The 17913-nt window shown below is 47.7% G+C and overlaps 1 protein-coding gene across 5 annotated transcripts; it reads left to right on the forward strand.

Annotated features, from left to right (window-relative positions):
• The first annotated feature begins 2007 nt into the window (after window positions 1-2007).
• COPS7A (COP9 signalosome subunit 7A) lies at window positions 2008-11471 on the forward strand. Of its 5 annotated transcripts, none has more exons than XM_049693987.1 (8): window positions 2008-2164; window positions 2646-2850; window positions 4761-4836; window positions 5074-5162; window positions 6255-6481; window positions 7123-7228; window positions 7338-7489; window positions 7639-11471. In XM_049693987.1, the coding sequence occupies exons 2-8, from the start codon at window positions 2689-2691 to the stop codon at window positions 7676-7678; spliced, it is 852 nt and encodes a 283-aa protein (XP_049549944.1). In that variant the 5' UTR covers window positions 2008-2164; window positions 2646-2688; the 3' UTR covers window positions 7679-11471. The 5 variants fall into 5 exon arrangements, with proteins under 5 accessions (XP_049549944.1, XP_004279100.1, XP_049549943.1 ...); XM_004279052.4 differs by having other exon boundaries at window positions 6279-6481; XM_049693986.1 differs by having other exon boundaries at window positions 2120-2277.
• Window positions 11472-17913: the final 6442 nt, after the last annotated feature.

Genomic DNA, 17913 nt, shown 5'->3' on the forward strand with positions numbered 1-17913 from the left:
AAAAAGACATGAAGGAAACTTAAAGTGAAAGAAACCAATCTGAGAAGGCTACATACTGTATGATTCCTACTCTATGACATTCTGGAAAAGACAATGTTATGGAGATGACAAAAATATCAGTAGTTGCCAGGGGTAGGAGGCGGGGAGAGATAAGTAGGCAGAGCACAGAAAAATTTTACAGCAAGGAAAATACTCTGTATATTATAATTATGGATATATGTCATTATACAGTTTTCCAAACCCACTGAATGTATACCACCAAGAGTGAACCCTTAGGTAAACTATGGACTTTGGGTGATTACGATATGTCAATACAGGTTTATCCTAGGTAAAAAATGTACCATTCTGGTGTCTGATGTTGATAATGGAGGTTATCTATGCATGTGTGGGAGCAGGGGGTATATGGGAAATCTCTGTACCTTCCTCTCAGTTTTACTATAAAACTAAAACTGCTCTAAAAATATAAAGTCTTTAAGGGACTTTCCTGGCAGTCCAGTGGTTAAGACTCTGTGCTTCCACTGCAGGGGGCAGGGTTCTGTCCCTCGTTGGCAAACTAATATCTTGCATGTCACAAGGTCAAATAATAATAATAATAAAAGTCGTTAAAACGTTGAACAAATAAAGGCCTGGCACATAATAGAATATATATTGCCTCTTTTCTCGTTCTTTCCTTATATTTTTCTTTTTCCTTCCCTCTTTAAATGGATAAGGTTGGACTCATTAATTCTTTGGTTCCTTCAAACTTTGGATGCTTTATTATGCCTTTGATTCCTTCTCCTCACTTTCATGTATCAGCTCTTTCATTTATTTCTTCTTCTTCTTTCTCCTCCTCTGCCTCTTCTTCCTCATTTTATTCTTCTCCTTCTCTTTGTCCTTTCCCTGTTTCTGTTTCTCCTTTTGTATCATGAACCAAGCCATGTGGACCATAAACATTGAGCTTAAAGTCCCCTCAGCTCCAGCAGTCTACCAGTTCTATGATTTTTTTTTCAGTTATCTTCTTTTTCCCTTTATCTTTCCAGTACTTATAAATTACTTAACTTCCCTGGGCCTCAGTTTTTCCATTTGGAAAATGGAAACAATAATGGATTGTTATAAGCATCAAATGAATGAAGTAAAGCTGTTAGCTCAGTGCCTCACACAAAGGCTCCAAGACACTGTTAACTTTGCTCTCGTTTGACTTTCTGCGAGCCCGGGATGAAATAAAAAACACTATAGAAATGTTAGTTTATTTTTTTTTTCCCCTAAAGTATCACAGTGAATTGGAAAGTTGGCTCCAGGTTTGAAAAGACATGGGTTCCAGGGAAAACTATGAATTCTTATGAGCCTCAATTTTCTGATCTATAAAATGAGAATAACAATATATGCCTTCCCTCCACCTAGTGTTTTTTTCCTTCCCGGGAATTAAAAAAGTCAATGTGTAGGAAAGCATCACCCTATAAGTACATGTGGTAATCATGACAGATGGTGTTCTGGAGCCACAGTGGGGATGCTGTAAAGTTACGAGGATTCAGCGGGATACATTTTTAATTTTAAAAGATGCCTGACCTACAGTAAGCATTCGATACATGCTATAGCTATTACTATTTCCTTTACCATGTCCACTCTTTTCTCTAGATCCTCCAAAAAAATGAGTGGTTGCGCTACCCAGGTGATCTCTGCTGCTCAACTTCTATTATTGATTGTCCCCGTCCTCTCACCTCCTCATCCCACCAGGCTTTTTTCCTCCTCCCCCTCTCTTACGATCACAGCTTTCATCTCGCCTCAGGCACCCCGTGCAGCCAGATGTCCATATCTCAAGCGGCTTAGAACTGCCGGGACCGGCCTGAGACCTGGAGTTCCCTCCGCTTTTAGCGTCTAGCACTCTTCCAACAATAAAGTTTTATTGAAAAAAGTCGAAGAAAAGGCGCCCGTCCTTCTTTCTGCAACAGCCAATCAGAGGGCAGAACGCCTGCTTCGCTCACGGGAGCTTCAGCAGTCAGAGGAAAGGGCGGGGCATGTCGCGCCCGAAGCCCGCCCCGTAAGAGCGGAAGTACGGCCGGAAGCCAGCCATAGAGTTTAGGGGCCAGAGCGGCCCTGCAGGGAGTTGGCAGGAAAGGCTGGGAACAGCTGCCGGAGGTGACGGAGCGGTGGCCCCGCCCGGTACGCTGGAAGACGAAGCTTCCAGGTAGCTGTCCGCAGGGTCTGACCCAGAGTACGACGGGGCAGCCGGCGGGAGCCCACGGTCCCTGGGCGGCCTCTTTAAGGGAGGGGGCGGAGCCACGTGGAAGGATCCCGAGGGTGAGGTCACGTGCTTCGGGGCACAGGCGGGGCACAGTGGCGATTTGAGGGAGCGTCGTCGTTGGGGTGGACACTATGTGACATCCCTCCCCCCACTAAGACCTGTGCCTTGGGGTTCAGTGGGGTGCACTGGTGGGACTTGGGGGTAGGCCCAGGGATGGGGGAGGTGGGCGTGGCAACCCTGTGTCAGCCAGGCTGCTATCGAAGTGGCTGAATTTAGGATTCCTAGATCCAAGGGTTAGACTGCTCCATCTCTGATTCCTCGTTGCAAAAGTGGCTCAATGCCTCTGCAATAGAGGTCCTAGGCCTTGTGCTTTTCATCCTCCCCGGTTCAGGAACCTCCAGCTTCACATTCTCTTTCCTTGCAGCTCCAGACTTCCTGAGCCCAGGTACCCCCAGCTCAGTGCAGCCATGAGTGCCGAGGTGAAGGTGACAGGGCAGAACCAGGAGCAATTTCTGCTCCTGGCCAAGTCGGCCAAGGGGGCAGCGCTGGCCACTCTCATCCACCAGGTGCTGGAGGCCCCTGGTGTCTACGTGTTTGGGGAACTGCTGGATATGCCTAATGTTAGAGAGGTGGGTTCTTGGCCTGGATAGCACCCAGGGAGGCTTGGGGCTAAAGTTTGAATTTGAGAACGGGTGGGCAGGGCTCATTCTGCAACCCCATAACCATTCAGTTGAACAAGAATATGGTGATTATTAACTGGCAGCTTGCAGAAGTAAGTAGGCAAGTAAACCTCTTCATTCCCCTTTGGAGATGAATGATCTGTAAAACCCAGTATTTTTCATTTTTAAGCAAAAGAGCCTGTGATTCAGAATAGGAGACCTGATTCTAGCCTGTCTCCATCAGTGTTGTAGCTCTTAATAATCATATTGCCTTGATCAGGTCACTTTTATTTTAGGGCCTAAATTGTCTTTTAAAAATGGACCTGAGGAAAAAAAAAAAAAAAAAGGACCTGAGGGCTTCCCTGGTGGCGCAGTGGTTGAGAGTCCGCCTGCCGATGCAGGGGACACGGGTTTGTGCCCCGGTCCGGGAGGATCCCACATGCCGCGGAGCAGCTGGGCCTGTGAGCCATGGCCGCTGAGCCTGCGTGTCCGGAGCCTGTGGTCCGCAACGGGAGAGGCCACAACAGTGAGAGGCCCGCGTACCTTAAAAAAAAAAAAAGGACCTGATACTGCCCCTCACTATTGTTGTAGAAATTAGATGAGATTATGGGAAAGTATAAAGTCTGATACAAGTGGAAGGAATGAATGTGAAATTGGCATGACCTGTTCTCTCCCGTTTGCACCATATGCTAATTCACTTAAGTTTGATAAGGTAGAAGTTATCTTTTTCCCAAAGACACATGGCAAGATGCTAGGAACACAGCAGAGAGAACTGTTCACACAGAAGTGGCAGAGTTAAGAGTTTAAAGCCCAGAGTGAGTAGGTTGCCAAGATGGGTGACGCCAGCCGAAGCCCTGAGATGTTATGACAGTGGTAGGTGGACAGGTATGAGTTAGGTTTTTGAGTGCCAGTGATTGAGTCAATGAATTTAGCCTTTTGGAATCCTTCTGGTCCGAAGAAAACTGGCTGCCTTCCTTCCCTGCTCTCCTCTGCAGTGGAATTAAAGAGAATCAGGGTGAAGGAATAGAAGTGTGTTTTGGGTTCCTGTTCAGCACTCTGCTAGTCATCTGGGAATACCAGAAAAGCACAAGATACAGTGCTCCCCTTGTGAAACTTATGTTCCAGTTGCAGAGAGAAGATGAATGGATATCCATGCGTAAATCATTTATTTAGCAAGGATTTATCAGCAGAGCCAACTTACATGCACAGCTCTGCTAGACCTAAGTGGGATACCAGAGACCACATCTGTAATCTTGTTGAAAAGAAAGATATTCTTAGGTAACAACCTTAGGTGGGCTTCGATTGACTAAGTGGGTGATCAGTGGTAGGAGAGGAGGTCTGGGTGGACCGGCTTGGGTGATGAAAGCTCCCGGGTGAGGCCGGTCTGAAGCAGAGGCCACAAATCCCAGTGCCTGCTCAGTTCGTGCAGCCGTGAAGGGAGTGAGGCTGAGGCAGAAGTCTTTGGTGAATTGGAGGGTACAGCAGCCCCCCTAAAGGTATTCAAATTCAGAAATGCTAAATATACTCTAAGGACCAGACAACACAGTTTGCAGTGTTTGGGGGGTGTGCGTGGTGTGTGTGTGTTAGATACTAAACACTGAAAGTTTTCAACTCTGAGTTTAGGGTAGGAATTGGCGGCAGATGGAGCAAGAGGACATTGCGGATTGGGGGGATAGTGTAAACAAAGGCCTGGAGGCGGAAGTGAGGCCTTCCTGTGGGGCGAGTGGTCAGAGAGGCAGAGAGCTCCTTTCCGTGAGCTGGGAAGCTAATGTTGGAGGGGAAGGCTGGGGCCAGAAAGTGGAGCTCAAGCTGGGTAAGGCTGGGAAGGTGGAGAGAGAGGCCCTTCCTGTCACTTCTTCTCTCCCCTCATGTTCTCACAGCTGGCTGAGAGTGACTTTGCTTCCACGTTCCGGCTGCTCACGGTGTTTGCTTATGGGACGTATGCTGACTACTTAGGTAACAGGAGGGGCTGGAGGTCTGGAGACTGGAGGTGGGAGAAGGGCAGTTTACCGAGGGACTTAGAAGAAATTCCTGGGATACCCGACTTAGATCCCTTAAGTACACAGGGTCAGGGTGAAGACCTGAATTGGCATGGAAAACTCAAAAAAAAAAAAAAAAAAAAAAGGCAAGGGACGGAGGCTAGGGCTTTCCACAAATGTGAAATCAGGATTTCTTTGTCTTTTTTTTTTCTAGCTGAAGCCCGGAATCTTCCCCCACTCACAGAGGCTCAGAAGAATAAGCTTCGACACCTGTCAGTCGTCACCCTGGCTGCCAAAGTCAAGGTGAGTGACAGTCCCCCCAGTCCTGAGGCGCAGAGAGCCCTTCTGTATCTCCCTTCTCGAGGGTCCATCTGAAGGGAATGGCATTGGACAGCCTTTGACCACCGTGTTGCTTCTTCCTGACTCGCCCCCTGCCCCTCCAGGGTCTGTGTCTGAACACTGTTACCTGCGGCCTTTGGGGCTGAATATTATTCTCCTAGTTTTCTATTTTGTTTTTCTTTTTCAACCAACTTAAGTTCTAATTAAAACACCTTTTACGTTTGGGGTCAGAATAGCAACTAGGATACCGCTCACTGTCGTTCAGCAACCCCCTCTTCCCCCCGCCGTAAAGTCCTCTGCAGACAGCCGCGGCATCCAGAGCTGGAACGAAGCTCTCTCTTCTGGGGAGGTGCTAGCTTCTGTTTGCTAAAATAAGAAACACATAACCCAGGGTATTCCCTGGCGGTCCACTGGTTAGGACTCGGCGCTTTCACTGCGGTGGCCCGGGTTCAACAATCCCTGATCGGGGAACTAAGATCCCGCAAGCTGCGCGGCGCGACCAAAAAAAAACAAAAGAAAGAAAGAAATACATAAGCCAGAAGTGTCTTTGTATATCCAGTTGGGTTCTGTTTTTGTTAACTCTCCGCCTCCGCCCACCTGCGTCTCCCAGTTGTTACTGACTCTCGGCGTGCTCATGGTTTTACTTAAACCAGGCTGTCTACTGCAAGATGCCTCTTTGGAGGTAGACGGAGTATAAATGGTAAACAGAGTAGCTCCAGACCTCTCCCACACCACATCCTCCCATTATGTCAAGCTCATCTTGACCAGGTCCGTGCTGTGTCCTGAGCTGGGCCAGAGGATGAACATCCAGGCAGATGTCCCCCTGGGGTGGGGGAGGGAAGGGAGTAGGGGAGCATATGTCTTTTATTTAAGATTGTTCTTCTCACGTTGTTATTTCTCAGGTGGGAGTACTTTTATTTATTTTACCTTAGAACCAGCCTCTTAGAGGAAACGATTTAGGAGTAGGAGCGGAGGGTGGGCGGGGGGGGGGGGGTGGAGGGGGGGGGGGAGGGAAGAAGAATCTTGGAAGCCCTTCTCTGCTGCGGAACCTCACAGCCCCAGCCCGCCCTCGGGCCCCAGTGTATCCCATACGCAGTGCTGCTGGAGGCCCTGGCCCTGCGGAACGTGCGGCAGCTGGAAGACCTCGTCATCGAGGCCGTGTACGCCGACGTGCTGCGCGGCTCCCTGGACCAGCGCAACCAGCGGCTGGAGGTTGACTACAGCATCGGGCGGGACATCCAGCGCCAGGACCTCAGTGCCATCGCCCGAACCCTGCAGGAGTGGTGAGACCTGTGTCCCGGCGCCGTCCCTTCTCTGCTCACCCCAAGAAAGGGAGGGATGCTTTGGAGGGGGGGCGAGTTGGGCCGGGAGGCAGAGGTGGAACCCAAGAGGATGAAGGGGAGTGAGCTCGTTCCTCCAGAGGCTTCTGAGGGAGAAAAAGAGTGGAGGGGGGCAGGAGGCCGGAGGCGCGTCGTCCTCGATGCAGTAACCGGGGGAGGGAGGGGGTGGTACTCTTGAGCGCACCCCCTGCAGTGTGGATCACATGTCTCTGGCTGCATGCAGCCCCCTGGTCAGTGAGCAGCCCTGTCCACAGGCCATGGGCCTCTCCCGCTTCTGTTTTCTGTGTTCTTGTCTGACTTGAGCTCGTTAAGACACCTCCTCTTTTTCCTCTTCGCCTCCCCCACCCTGTTTTGGTTTTAGTTCCTACTCCCATCTTGCACATCACTCCGGGCACTTCTCTCTCCTCCCGTATCTTACCTGAGTGTCCTGCTGGCTCCTGGGAGTATTGTCGCAGGTGGCTCCCAGGTGCCCTGGCAAGGCTTCTGACTCAGACAGGTCTGGATGGCCGGACTTGGGGGTGTCTGCGAGTCTCTCTTTCGCGAGCCTGATCACAGCCCTCCTCTGCTGACCCTCGTTCCCGCAGGTGTGTGGGCTGCGAGGTGGTGCTGTCGGGCATCGAGGAGCAGGTGAGCCGCGCCAACCAGCACAAGGAGCAGCAGCTGGGCCTGAAGCAGCACATTGAGAGCGAGGTGAGCAGGCGGGCGTCCCGGGCAGTGCCGGCCGCAGGCAGACCAGGTGGGCAGGGGCTGGCAGGTTCTGGAACCTTCCTCGTTCTCCCCACTCCTTTCATCCTGGTAGGTCGCCAACCTGAAAAAAACCATTAAAGTCACAACAGCTGCCGCCGCCGCGGCCACGTCTCAGGACCCCGAGCAGCACCTGACGGAGCTGAGGGAACCGGCTCCAGGCAGCAACCAGCGCCAGCCCAGCAAGAAAGCCTCGAAGGGCAAGGGGTGAGCGGCTGCGGCGGAGCCGCCAGCGTCCGGGGGCCCTGCTGCTGCTTCCTCGTCCCTCCCGTCACCTGCGTGGGGGTCGGGAACGGGGGAGCTTGCAGCGCTGAGGGGGTTCCCTGCAGCCTCTCTCTCTCTCTTCCCCTTGCCAGGCTCCGAGGGAGCGCCAAGATTTGGTCCAAGTCGAACTGAAGGGACTGTCGTTTCTTCCGGGATGTGGGGTCCTAGCTGCCTGCCTGCCCCTTAGGAGTCCTCAGAGAGCCTTCCTGTGCCCCTGGCCAGCTGATAACCTAGTTCATGACCCGTCACCTCCCTTCTTCTCTCCCACACCCCCAGGCATAGACCACACCATCTCTGGGGGGAGGCAAGTACAAGTCGTGTTTTTGTTGGTACTTTTTGTTTCACGTAACTTTCTTGTGTGTCCCATTGTCCCCTCTTCCTGCCACGCTCCCTCCCCTATTTCTTTAGGAGTCAGCGTCTGTCCCTGTTTATTATACATCACTGAGTGGGTGGGGCTGCCGTGTCTCCAGCATAACCCACACGTGATCCCTTCCCCTTCCTCCGCCCCAGCCCTGCATGCCCAGCCTCCTGCCCACCCGCCTGTTTGGGCAGCATCTGAAGAGCCATAGGGCTCCCACCTTTATTCCCACCCTGAGAGTTCTGGGAGCCATTCTAGGAGTCACTGGACACTCACATCCTAGAATCCTGTCACTCTGCAGTTGTTTCCTGTCCTCTCTCCTCCCCTTGGGTCCTGGGAGTGCTGCTGCTTCAATGACCCCAGAGCCTCAGAGCAGCTGTTTCTTGAGCTGTTGTGAGATGGTCCTTTCTTGGCCCTGGCAGTCTTAGAAAGCCTGATGGCAATCCTGGAAGGATTTACACTTCCTTCTGTGAGTTTTGTGTGGAAGGGCAGGGGATATAGATTGTATAAAAAGAGTATATATACGTATATCTATATATAACATGACACAGAAATAAATCTATGAGAAGTCTATCTACAAACACGCCCTGAACTGGGTGTCTTCTGTCTTTGGTGTTTGTGGATGGGAAGAAGGCTCATTCCCAGTCCGCTCTAAAGCAAAGTGCCGGAAAAACAAAAGAACCAGGTACTGGAGACCTAGATCGTGGGCCGTTTGGCTCTGGCCAGATCGGCTCAGCATCTCGGCATTCTTTAAGAGGCAGTGGATGCTCACCGAGCACCAGCATGTGGTAGGCTCTGGAGGTCCAAAGCGATGGGCACTGTCCCTGCTCTCAAGGAGCTTGAGTTCAGCCTGTTTCCTTCCAGCTTATAGAATTGTAGGCGGAAGAGTTGATAGTAAACTTCAGTTTTTGCATCAGTACCACACAGGACTCTCCCATCTCAGTAAGAAGCAGCAGTCGGGCTCCTGTCCCCGTCCAAGGCAGAGCGTCCAAGCAGCATGCTGGGAGGATTAGTCTCCTTGGCTCAGCGCACTGCTGCGCACGCGCTAGAATTGGGAAGCTCTAGTGTAAGGGACAGCTGCCCCCGCCCCCCGCCCCCTCCCGTGCATGAGAGGCGATTGCCTCCTGAGGGTCCCAGTGTTGACTGAGTTGCCCTCCCGAGCTTGTGCTGTCCTCTAGGTGGAGATGTAGGACAGACTACTGTTTACTGGTCCTAAAGGTGTCAGTTGTAGAATTGGAAGTGGGGGTAGATCCCGAGTTTTCGGTTAAAAGTGGTCCGGGTGAGCCAGTTATCTTGCAGGGCAGCGGAGACTGAATGGGACCAGTCCAGTGGGCCCTGTCTCGGGAATTGACACTGTTGGCCTCTTGCTTTAGCTTTGGCCTAGGCTAGCCTGTTGAGCCTGTTGCATCTTGAGTCTAAGTCTCTGAAATAAAGCCCTTCTTCCTCCCACACCGTCCACTGTGCAGAAGTCACTAACTGCTGGTGCTTCGAGCCTGTGCCCCCTTTCCCTGCCCAGGCCCCATTTTTCTCTTGAACTTTAGTATCTCATTTTCCTGTAAGCTGCTTCCAGCCCTGACTCCACAACTGCCCTGATCTGTCTAGTGCCGGCCTTCCGTGGGTGTCTCTACAGTCTGGTGTGGGCTGGGCTGGGACTGCCTGGTCCTCCACCCAAAGAGGGAGGAGGCGCCGTTCACAGCCCCAGGGACATGAACATGCAATTTGTCTTTGATTTACAAAGACAGGGCTCTTGGCTCCCAAGGCTTGGAGATGGGGGAGTGGAGTATTTGGGGGCTGGTTTTGACCATGGAATTTGGTTCGGGATTTAGGGATTCTGTGCATAACCAAGCCTAGGGCACCAGGAAGATTCTCCCAACCAAGAGTCTTATCAGCACTTGCACATTCTCACATGCTGATCCCTACTGTACAGCAATCTCAGAGGAGCTCAGGGCTGGACCACTCTGGTAGGGAGGAAGAGGAAGAGAACTTGGCTTCCTGTGAGTTCAGAGTTCGTGCACATGAAACAGGTGACACTTAGAAGGTAAAGACAAAGTCTCCACAGCTAAAAAACATGACTGCACTGGGGCGCACCTTTATGCACAAGAAGAGCAAAGGCAATGTCTATAGTCAGTGTTTCACGTGATCCTGTTAAAGAGGGGTTAGAAATTCTCTGCTTAGGTTCAACTTCCAACATGGGTGGAGAGAAGGGAGTTCAGCGGGGCAAGTCTAGGCAGTGTATGAGTTCTCTTGCTGTGTAACAAATTACCCTGAAACTTAGTGGCTTAAAACAACACACATTTATTATCTCAGTTTCTATGGTCCGCGAATCGGCACAACTAAGTTGAGTTCTCTGCTGAGTTTTCAGGGTCCCTCCCGAGGCTACAGCACAGTGTTAGCGGGGCGTCTCATCTCAGGGTTCCAGTAGGAAGGACTTACTTCCAGGTGATTGTCAACAGGATTCATCAGCTTTGGGTGGTCAGACTAAGGACTTCATTCCCTGGCTTACTGTATGTCAGAGGCAGCCCCGTTCATCAGAGCAAGAGCCAGAGAGAAGATATCAGCAAGGTGAAATCAGTCTTTTGTAACCTAATCACGGAAGAAACATCCCATCAATTTTACTAGTCACCAGGTTCAGCCTAGTGACTATCAGAAGGCAGGGATCATTGGAAGGCATGTCAGAAGTTTCCTACCTCAGGCAGTGTTTCTTTGGTCCACCGGCATCAGAATTATCAGGGGAGCTTTTGAAAATGCATATTCCTGGACCCCAGTTCCTACTGAATTAGAATCTCTGGGATTGGACTGAAAATGGGACTTCACTACCCTCATTGACTCAGCTCTGAGCTGTGATGTCCCATTTATATAAGCAGACTTGCCCAGATTAGTGCCACCTTAGATCAGCTGAAAAGGCTTCTACTGCAGGGCCTTGGAGGACGGGTGAGGAGGCCCTGGGTCACCATCTGGAAAAGAATGATGAGCAAAGGTGAAACTTTGAGTACAGGGCGTGAGAGAGGACTTGTCCTGTCTCTGAGGTTCTTAAGTATATTGTTATATAATTAAAAGAAGTGTGATAAGTACTAAGACGTATAGGGTGACATGAAAGCGCTTACCAGGGGATCTACTTGCCTGGGGTCAGGAAAGCCTCCTCCCAGGATGTGACCTTTAAATTGAAATTAGAAACCCAAGTAGCAGTTAACCTGATAAAGGGGAGGGAGGATGAGCAATCTGAGTGGGAAGAAAAGTGGGATGAAGGCCTAGAAGCAGAAAGGTTTCATCCTGTGGACTACTGCAGCTCCCCTAAAATGAAATGTGTAATGTGGGGCATGCGTGGGGAATCCCGTCCTATACTTTTACGTATTGTTCATCTGTCCAATCAATTGGTAAATATATCTTGACTGAAAAATCTGAAATAATACAAACCATAATGCATATATTATACTTCTGGGCATTGGGATTTTGGGTGATTTTTGTCTTTTTGCCTGTCTCTATTTTCCAATATTTCTATGATAATTTCTAATAATAAATAATATTATTTATTACTAATAAATAATATTTATTAAGTGCTTACTGTGATCAAGCACTGTTCTGAGTGCTTTATGTATATAAACTCATTTAATACACACAACAACATTCTGAGATTAATATCACCATTATCCCCTTCTAAAGATGACAGAAGTGGTACAGAGAGGTTATGTAACCTGCCTAGGGTCACACAGATCATAAGTGGAGTAGGCACACACCACCCTGTCTCTCTCACGCTACTGGACAGAATGCATGGAGCAGTTATCCGAGATCTATGGTGAATAGTAAACAAAGTAGGGAATTCCCTGGCAGTCCAGTGGTTGGGACTTCATGCTTTCACTGCCGAGGGCCCGGGTTCAATCCCCGGTCGGGGAACTGGGGTCCTGCAAGCCACGCGAATTCAAAGTTCTGCTAAACCGGTGGTGAGTTTACCATTCCCTCCCCCTCTCCAGTGTTGCCCAGATTAGACTCAAAGACAGCCCCAAACCTAGAAGTGTACATGAGGTGTGAACTGAAAGAGCTCCCTTTGGAGTCTTCTATTGCACATCTAGGGAGCAGAAAGGGACTCCTAAGGGTCAGTGAGTGGGGAAATCCCGTTTTTCTTCTTCCCTTCTCCCACCTCCAGCCCCAGGGAATACCATGGTGGCGGCAGCACAATGACAACAACAGTGGCCTGGCAGGCACTTAACTCTAGGGAGGAGAACCCTTTTCTCTGACCACAGGAGCTCTGGTCCCAAAAGTGTGAGGCAAATCCCCTCTGCTTTTTTCTTTCTCTGTTCTCTTGATGCTTGGCCCAGACGCACAGTGAGAAATGCCCAGCAGAGGAGAGAAACTTTAGTTTCTAGCCCAACTTTGGGCCAGAAGATTGGGAAGGGAAGCCCCAGAGAACCAGAGAGTGTCAGGATATTGCAGAAAGGAGGGAAACCAAGAGAACAGCCCCACTGAGCTCTGTGGGAACTCCTGGGCTCACCTGCAGCGTGAGCATGAATCTCACCTAAACAGCTTAACTGAATGGGGTTTTCAGTCTCTTAGGTGTAACACGTGTGACAGCTACAACACAAAGGAATGAAAGCAAAGGGACCTGGGTGATGGTCAAGCTTCTACACTTAAAAGGAATTGGTGAGATACACGTTCTCAGTGAACTGTGAACATATGCATTTTATAATCCCTAGAGCAGGGGTTAGTACACCATAGTCCACAGGCCAAATCCAGCCCACTACCTGTTTTTGTAAATAAAGTTTTATTGGAACATACTTACACTTCATTCATTTACATATCATCTGTGGCTGCTTCCACACTATGATGTCAGAATTGTGTGTTGTAACAGATATTGTGTGGCCTGCGGAGCCCAAACATATTTACTATCTGGCCCTTTACAGAAAAAGCTTGCCAATCCTGCCCTAGAGCAACCACTTAAAAATTAGTGAAAAAAAAAAAAAATTAGTGAAAAAATCACTAGATAAAGTGGAATACTAAATAGTATCCAAGTAAACCAAAAGAAGGCTGGAATGTAGACATAGTGGAATTATAAACAGAAGACCAGGGGCTGCCCTGGTGGCGCAGTGCTTGAGAGTCCGCCTGCCGATGCAGGGGACACGGGTTCGTGCCCCGGTCCGGGAAGATCCCACATGCCGCAGAGCGGCTGGGCCCGTGAGCCATGGCCGCTGAGCCTGCGCGTCCAGAGCCTGTGCTCCGCAACGGGAGAGGCCACAACAGTGAGAAGCCCGCGTACCGCAAAAAAAAAAAAAAAAAAAAAAAAAGAATCCGCCTGCCAATGCAGGGGACAGGGTTTGAGCCCTGATCCGGGATGATCCCACATGCCATGGAGCAACTAAGCCCGTGTGCCACAACTACAGGGCCTGCGCTCTAGAGCCCGTGAGCCACAACTACTGAAGCCCGAGCGCCTAGAGCCCGTGCTCTGCAACAAGAGAAGCCACCGCAAGGAGAAGCCCTCGCCCCGCAACAAAGAGTAGCCGCCACTCGCCACAATTAGAGAAAGCCTGCGTGCAGCAACAAAGACCCAATGCAGCCAAAAGTAAATAAATAATTAAATCTTGGACTTCCCTGGTGGCTCAGTGGTTGAGAGTCCGCCTGCCGATGCAGGGGACGGGTTCGTGCCCCGGTCCAGGAAGATCCCACATGCCGCGGAGCGACTAGGCCCGTGAGCCATGGCCGCTGAGCCTGCGCGTCCGGAGCCTGTGCTCCGCAACGGGAGAGGCCGCAACAGTGAGAGGCCCACGTACAGCAAAAGAAAAAAAAAAATTAACTCTTAAAAAAAATAAAAATAAACAGAGGACAAAACAGATACATATAAGTTGATAGAAATAAATCCAAATATAATAATTATATTAAATATAAGTAGCCTAACTACACCAATTAAAAGACAGAAATTATCAAAATGGATTAAAAAAACCAAGATACAACTATATGTTGCCGTCAAAAAAGCCATTTTTAAGTATGACATGGGTGGATTAAAAGTAAAAGGATGGGAAAAGATGTACAATGCAAATACTAATCAAAAGAAATTTGAAGTGGCTGTAGTAATATCAAATTAACTTCAGAGCAAAGAAAATTACCAGGGATAAAGAAGAACATTGAAGAACAATGATAAAAACTTTGGTTTTCCAAGAAGACATAATTCTAAATGTCTCTGCATCTAACTACAGAGCTTCAAAATACATGAAGCAAAAACTGATAGATATTAAGGAGAAAATGAACAAATCCACAATTATAGTAAAAGAGAAATGTCAAAACTGCTCTCCCAGTAATCAACAGAACAAGTAAACAGAAAATCAGTGAATATATTAGAAGTATATAGAACTGAATGATGCCATCAACCAATAGGAACTAACTGAAATTTATAGAACACTCCCCCAACACAACAGAAAACCCTTTTTTCCCCCAAGTGCACTTGGAACATTTATTATACCAAGATAGACTATATCCTGGGTCATAAAACAAACCTCGGCAAATTTAAAAGACTTAAGGTCATACAAAGTATATTTTCTGACCATAATGTAATTAAAACTAGATATCAATAACAGAAGGATAACAGGAAAATTGCCAAACACTTGGAAACTAAACAACACACTTCTAAACCCAGAGATCAAAGATGTGGTCTCAAGAGAAATTAGAAAATATTGTGAACTTAACAAAAAGGAAAATACAAAATATCAAAATATGAGATGCATCTAAAGCAGTGATTATAGGACAAATTATAGTATCAAATTCTTGTATTAGTAAAGAAGGTCTGAAGTCAACAATCTGCACTTCTACCTTGAGAAGGTACATAAAGAAGAGCAAAACTAAGCAGAAAGCAAGTAGAACGAAAACACAAGAGCAGAATATAATGAATATGAAAACCAAAAAAGAAAAAAATTGGGACTTCCTTGGTGGTCCAGTGTTTAAGAATCCACCTTTCAATGCAGGAGATGCGGGTTTGATCCCTGGTCGGGAAACTAAGATCCCACATGCTGCAGGGCAACTAAGCCTACACACCGCAACTACTGAGCCCACATGCCACAACTAGAGAGAAGCCCACACGCTGCAACAAAGAGCCCTCACGCACCAACTAAGACCTGATATAGCCAAATAAATAAATAAATATTTTTTAAAAAATCAATGAAACAAAAAATTGATTCTTTGAAATGATCAATAAAATTGATAAACCTCTAGCCATAGTGACCAAAAAGAAAAGAAAGAGAGAGAGACAAAGAAAGAAAAGAGAGAAGATACAAATAACCAATATCAGGAATAAAAGGAGATATCACTGCACACCCCACAGACATTAAAATGTTAGTAAGGGAATACTACGAATAATTCTACACACAAATTCAACAACTTAGATGAAATGGACCAAATCTCAAAGTTACAAGCTACCAGAACACAACCAAGAAGAGAGATGTAAATATATATGTACAACTATAAGACTCTCAGAAGATAGCAGAAGAAAATCTTAGTTACCAGGAGTTAGGCAAAGTGTTCTTAGATATGACACCAAAAATATGATTCGTAAGAGAAAAAGGTGGTAAGTTGGACCTCATCAAAATTCAGAACTTTTGGCTTCCCTGGTGGCGCAGTGGTTGAGTCTGCCTGCCGATGCAGGGGACACGGGTTCGTGCTCCAGTCCGGGAAGATCCCACATGCCGCAGAGCGGCTGGGCCCGTGAGCCATGGCCGCTGGGCCTACGCGTCCGGAGCCTGTGCTCCGCAATGGGAGAGGCCGCAACAGTGAGAGGCCGGCGTACCGCAAAAAAAAAAAAAAAAAAAAAATTCAGAACTTTTGCTTTGAAAAAGACCACACCAAGAGGAGGAAAAGATAAACTACAGAATGGGAGAAAATATCTGCATATCCCTATCTAACAGAAGACTTCTAACTGGAATATACAAAGAACCTTTAAAACTCAACCATAAGAAAATAACCCAATTTTGAAAAAAACGACTGAAGGACTTAGACACTTCATCAAAGAGGCTATAATGATGACAAATAAGCACATGAAAGGATGTTCAACATCATTAATCATCAGGGAAGTACAAATTAAAACCAATGGTGAGATGTCTATAAATATCTCACTGTGAATAAAAGAATACCCACACCCCTAATATAAAAACTGACAATACCAAATGCTCGCAAGGATATAAAGCAACTGGAACTCTCTTACATTGCTGGTGGGAACGCAAAATGATGCAGCCACTCTGGGAAACAGTTTGGCATTTTCTCACAAAGTTAAATATGTACTTACCCATGTGACCTAGCAATCCCAAGCCATTTCACTCCTAAAGAAATTAAAACATGTTCACACACGTGTACATGATTGTTTATGGCACTACTGTTCGTAATTGCCAAAAACTGGAAACAACTGGAAAGTTCTTTGACAGATGAATGGGTAAACTATAAACACACAGTAAAATAGTACTCATCAATAGAAAGGAGGGAGCTATTAACACACACGACAACGTGAGTGCATCTAGAAGGCATTATGCTGAGTGTAAGAGCCACTCTCAAAAGGTTACGTACCACAGGCAATACCTTTATTGCTGGTTTGGTTCCAGAGCAAGTCACATGAATGTTTTGGTTTTCCCAGTGCATACAAAAGTAATGTTTATACTCTAGTCTATTATATGTGCACTGGCATTATGTCTAAAAAAAATGTACATACCTTAATTGAAAAATACTTCATTGCTGGGGACTACCCTGGTAGTCCAGGGGTTAAGAATCTGCCTGCCGATCCAGGGGACAGGGGTTTCGATTCCTGCTCCGGGAAGATCCCACGTGCTTCGGAGCAACTAAGCCCATGCATCACAAGTACTGAGCCCGCACTCTAGAGCCCGTGAGCTGCAACTACTGAGGCCGCGTGCTGCAACTACTGAAGCCCACACGCCTAGAGCCCGTGCTCTGCAACGAAGAGTAGCCTCTGCTCGCCGCAACTAGAGAAAAGCCTGCACGCAGCAACGAAGACCCAGCACAGCCATAAATAAATAAATAAAATAAATCTTAAGAAAAAAATACTTCATTGCTAAAAAATGCTAACCATTATCTGAGCCTTCAGCAACTCATAATATTTTTGCAATAGTAACATCAAAGATCACTGATCACCATCACAAATATAATAACAATGAGGAAGTTTGAAATATTGCCAAAATTACCAAAATGTGACACAGAGACAGGAAATGAGCAAATTCTGTTGGAAAAGTGGTACCGACAGCCTTGCTTGAGGCTGGGTTTCCACTAATGTCCAATTTGTAAAAAACGCAGTATCTGTGAAGTCCAATAAAGCGAAGCACAATAAAACAAGGTATGCCTGTATATGATTTCATTATGTGACATTCTGGAAATGGCACAGCTATAGCAATGGTGGACAAATCAGCGGTTGCCAAGGGTTAGGACTGGAGGGAGGGGTGGCCGCAAAGGAGCAGCAGGAGGGGGTTTGGGGGTGATGGGACCGTTGTGGTCCTGATGGCGGTGGTGCTTACACACATCTGCACGTGTTCAAACTCAAAGAACACACACACGGAAATTTTATTGTATGTTAAAAAAAATATTAAAAAAACGGACATGCTGGGCTACCGGCATCCATCGTTTTAAACACTATGCTATTACTTGGGTAAATGTTAATATAAATTTGAAATTTAAAAATATCATCAAGTGGGGGGACTTCCCTGGAGGTCCAGTGGATAAGACTCCGCACTTCCAATGCAGGGGGCACAGGTTGGATCCCTGGTCAGGGAACTAAGATCCTGCAGGCCACGAGGCCAAAAAAAAAAAAAAAGAAAAATCCTCCAGGAGCTTTCTATCTAAAGGGCCCCCATGGTGAATCACGCTGTACCGCATATTAGTATCATTTGTGTCAGTCTGGACTTGGAGTCCTGGCTCTTGAGCGCTGCTAGGTAGCTGTACGGTGTTCAACAAGTCACCTGTCACTTAGCAATAAAATGGGAGCAGGTTTGGATGGTATCTGTGATCGTTGCTAAGCTGCCCTGGAATTCTCTCCAGC

This window comes from Orcinus orca, chromosome 11, assembly GCF_937001465.1.
Source record: "Orcinus orca chromosome 11, mOrcOrc1.1, whole genome shotgun sequence".
Lineage (NCBI taxonomy): Eukaryota > Metazoa > Chordata > Mammalia > Artiodactyla > Delphinidae > Orcinus > Orcinus orca.

Coding starts and splice junctions, on each gene's coding strand:
- COPS7A (XM_049693987.1), top strand. CDS start 2,689: ATGAGTGCCGAGGTGAAGGTGACAGGGCAGAACCAGGAGCAATTTCTG. Junction 5,163..6,254: donor CCCTGGCTGCCAAAGTCAAG/GTGAGTGACAGT, acceptor GGAACCTCACAG/CCCCAGCCCGCCCTCGGGCC. Junction 7,229..7,337: donor AGCAGCACATTGAGAGCGAG/GTGAGCAGGCGG, acceptor TCATCCTGGTAG/GTCGCCAACCTGAAAAAAAC.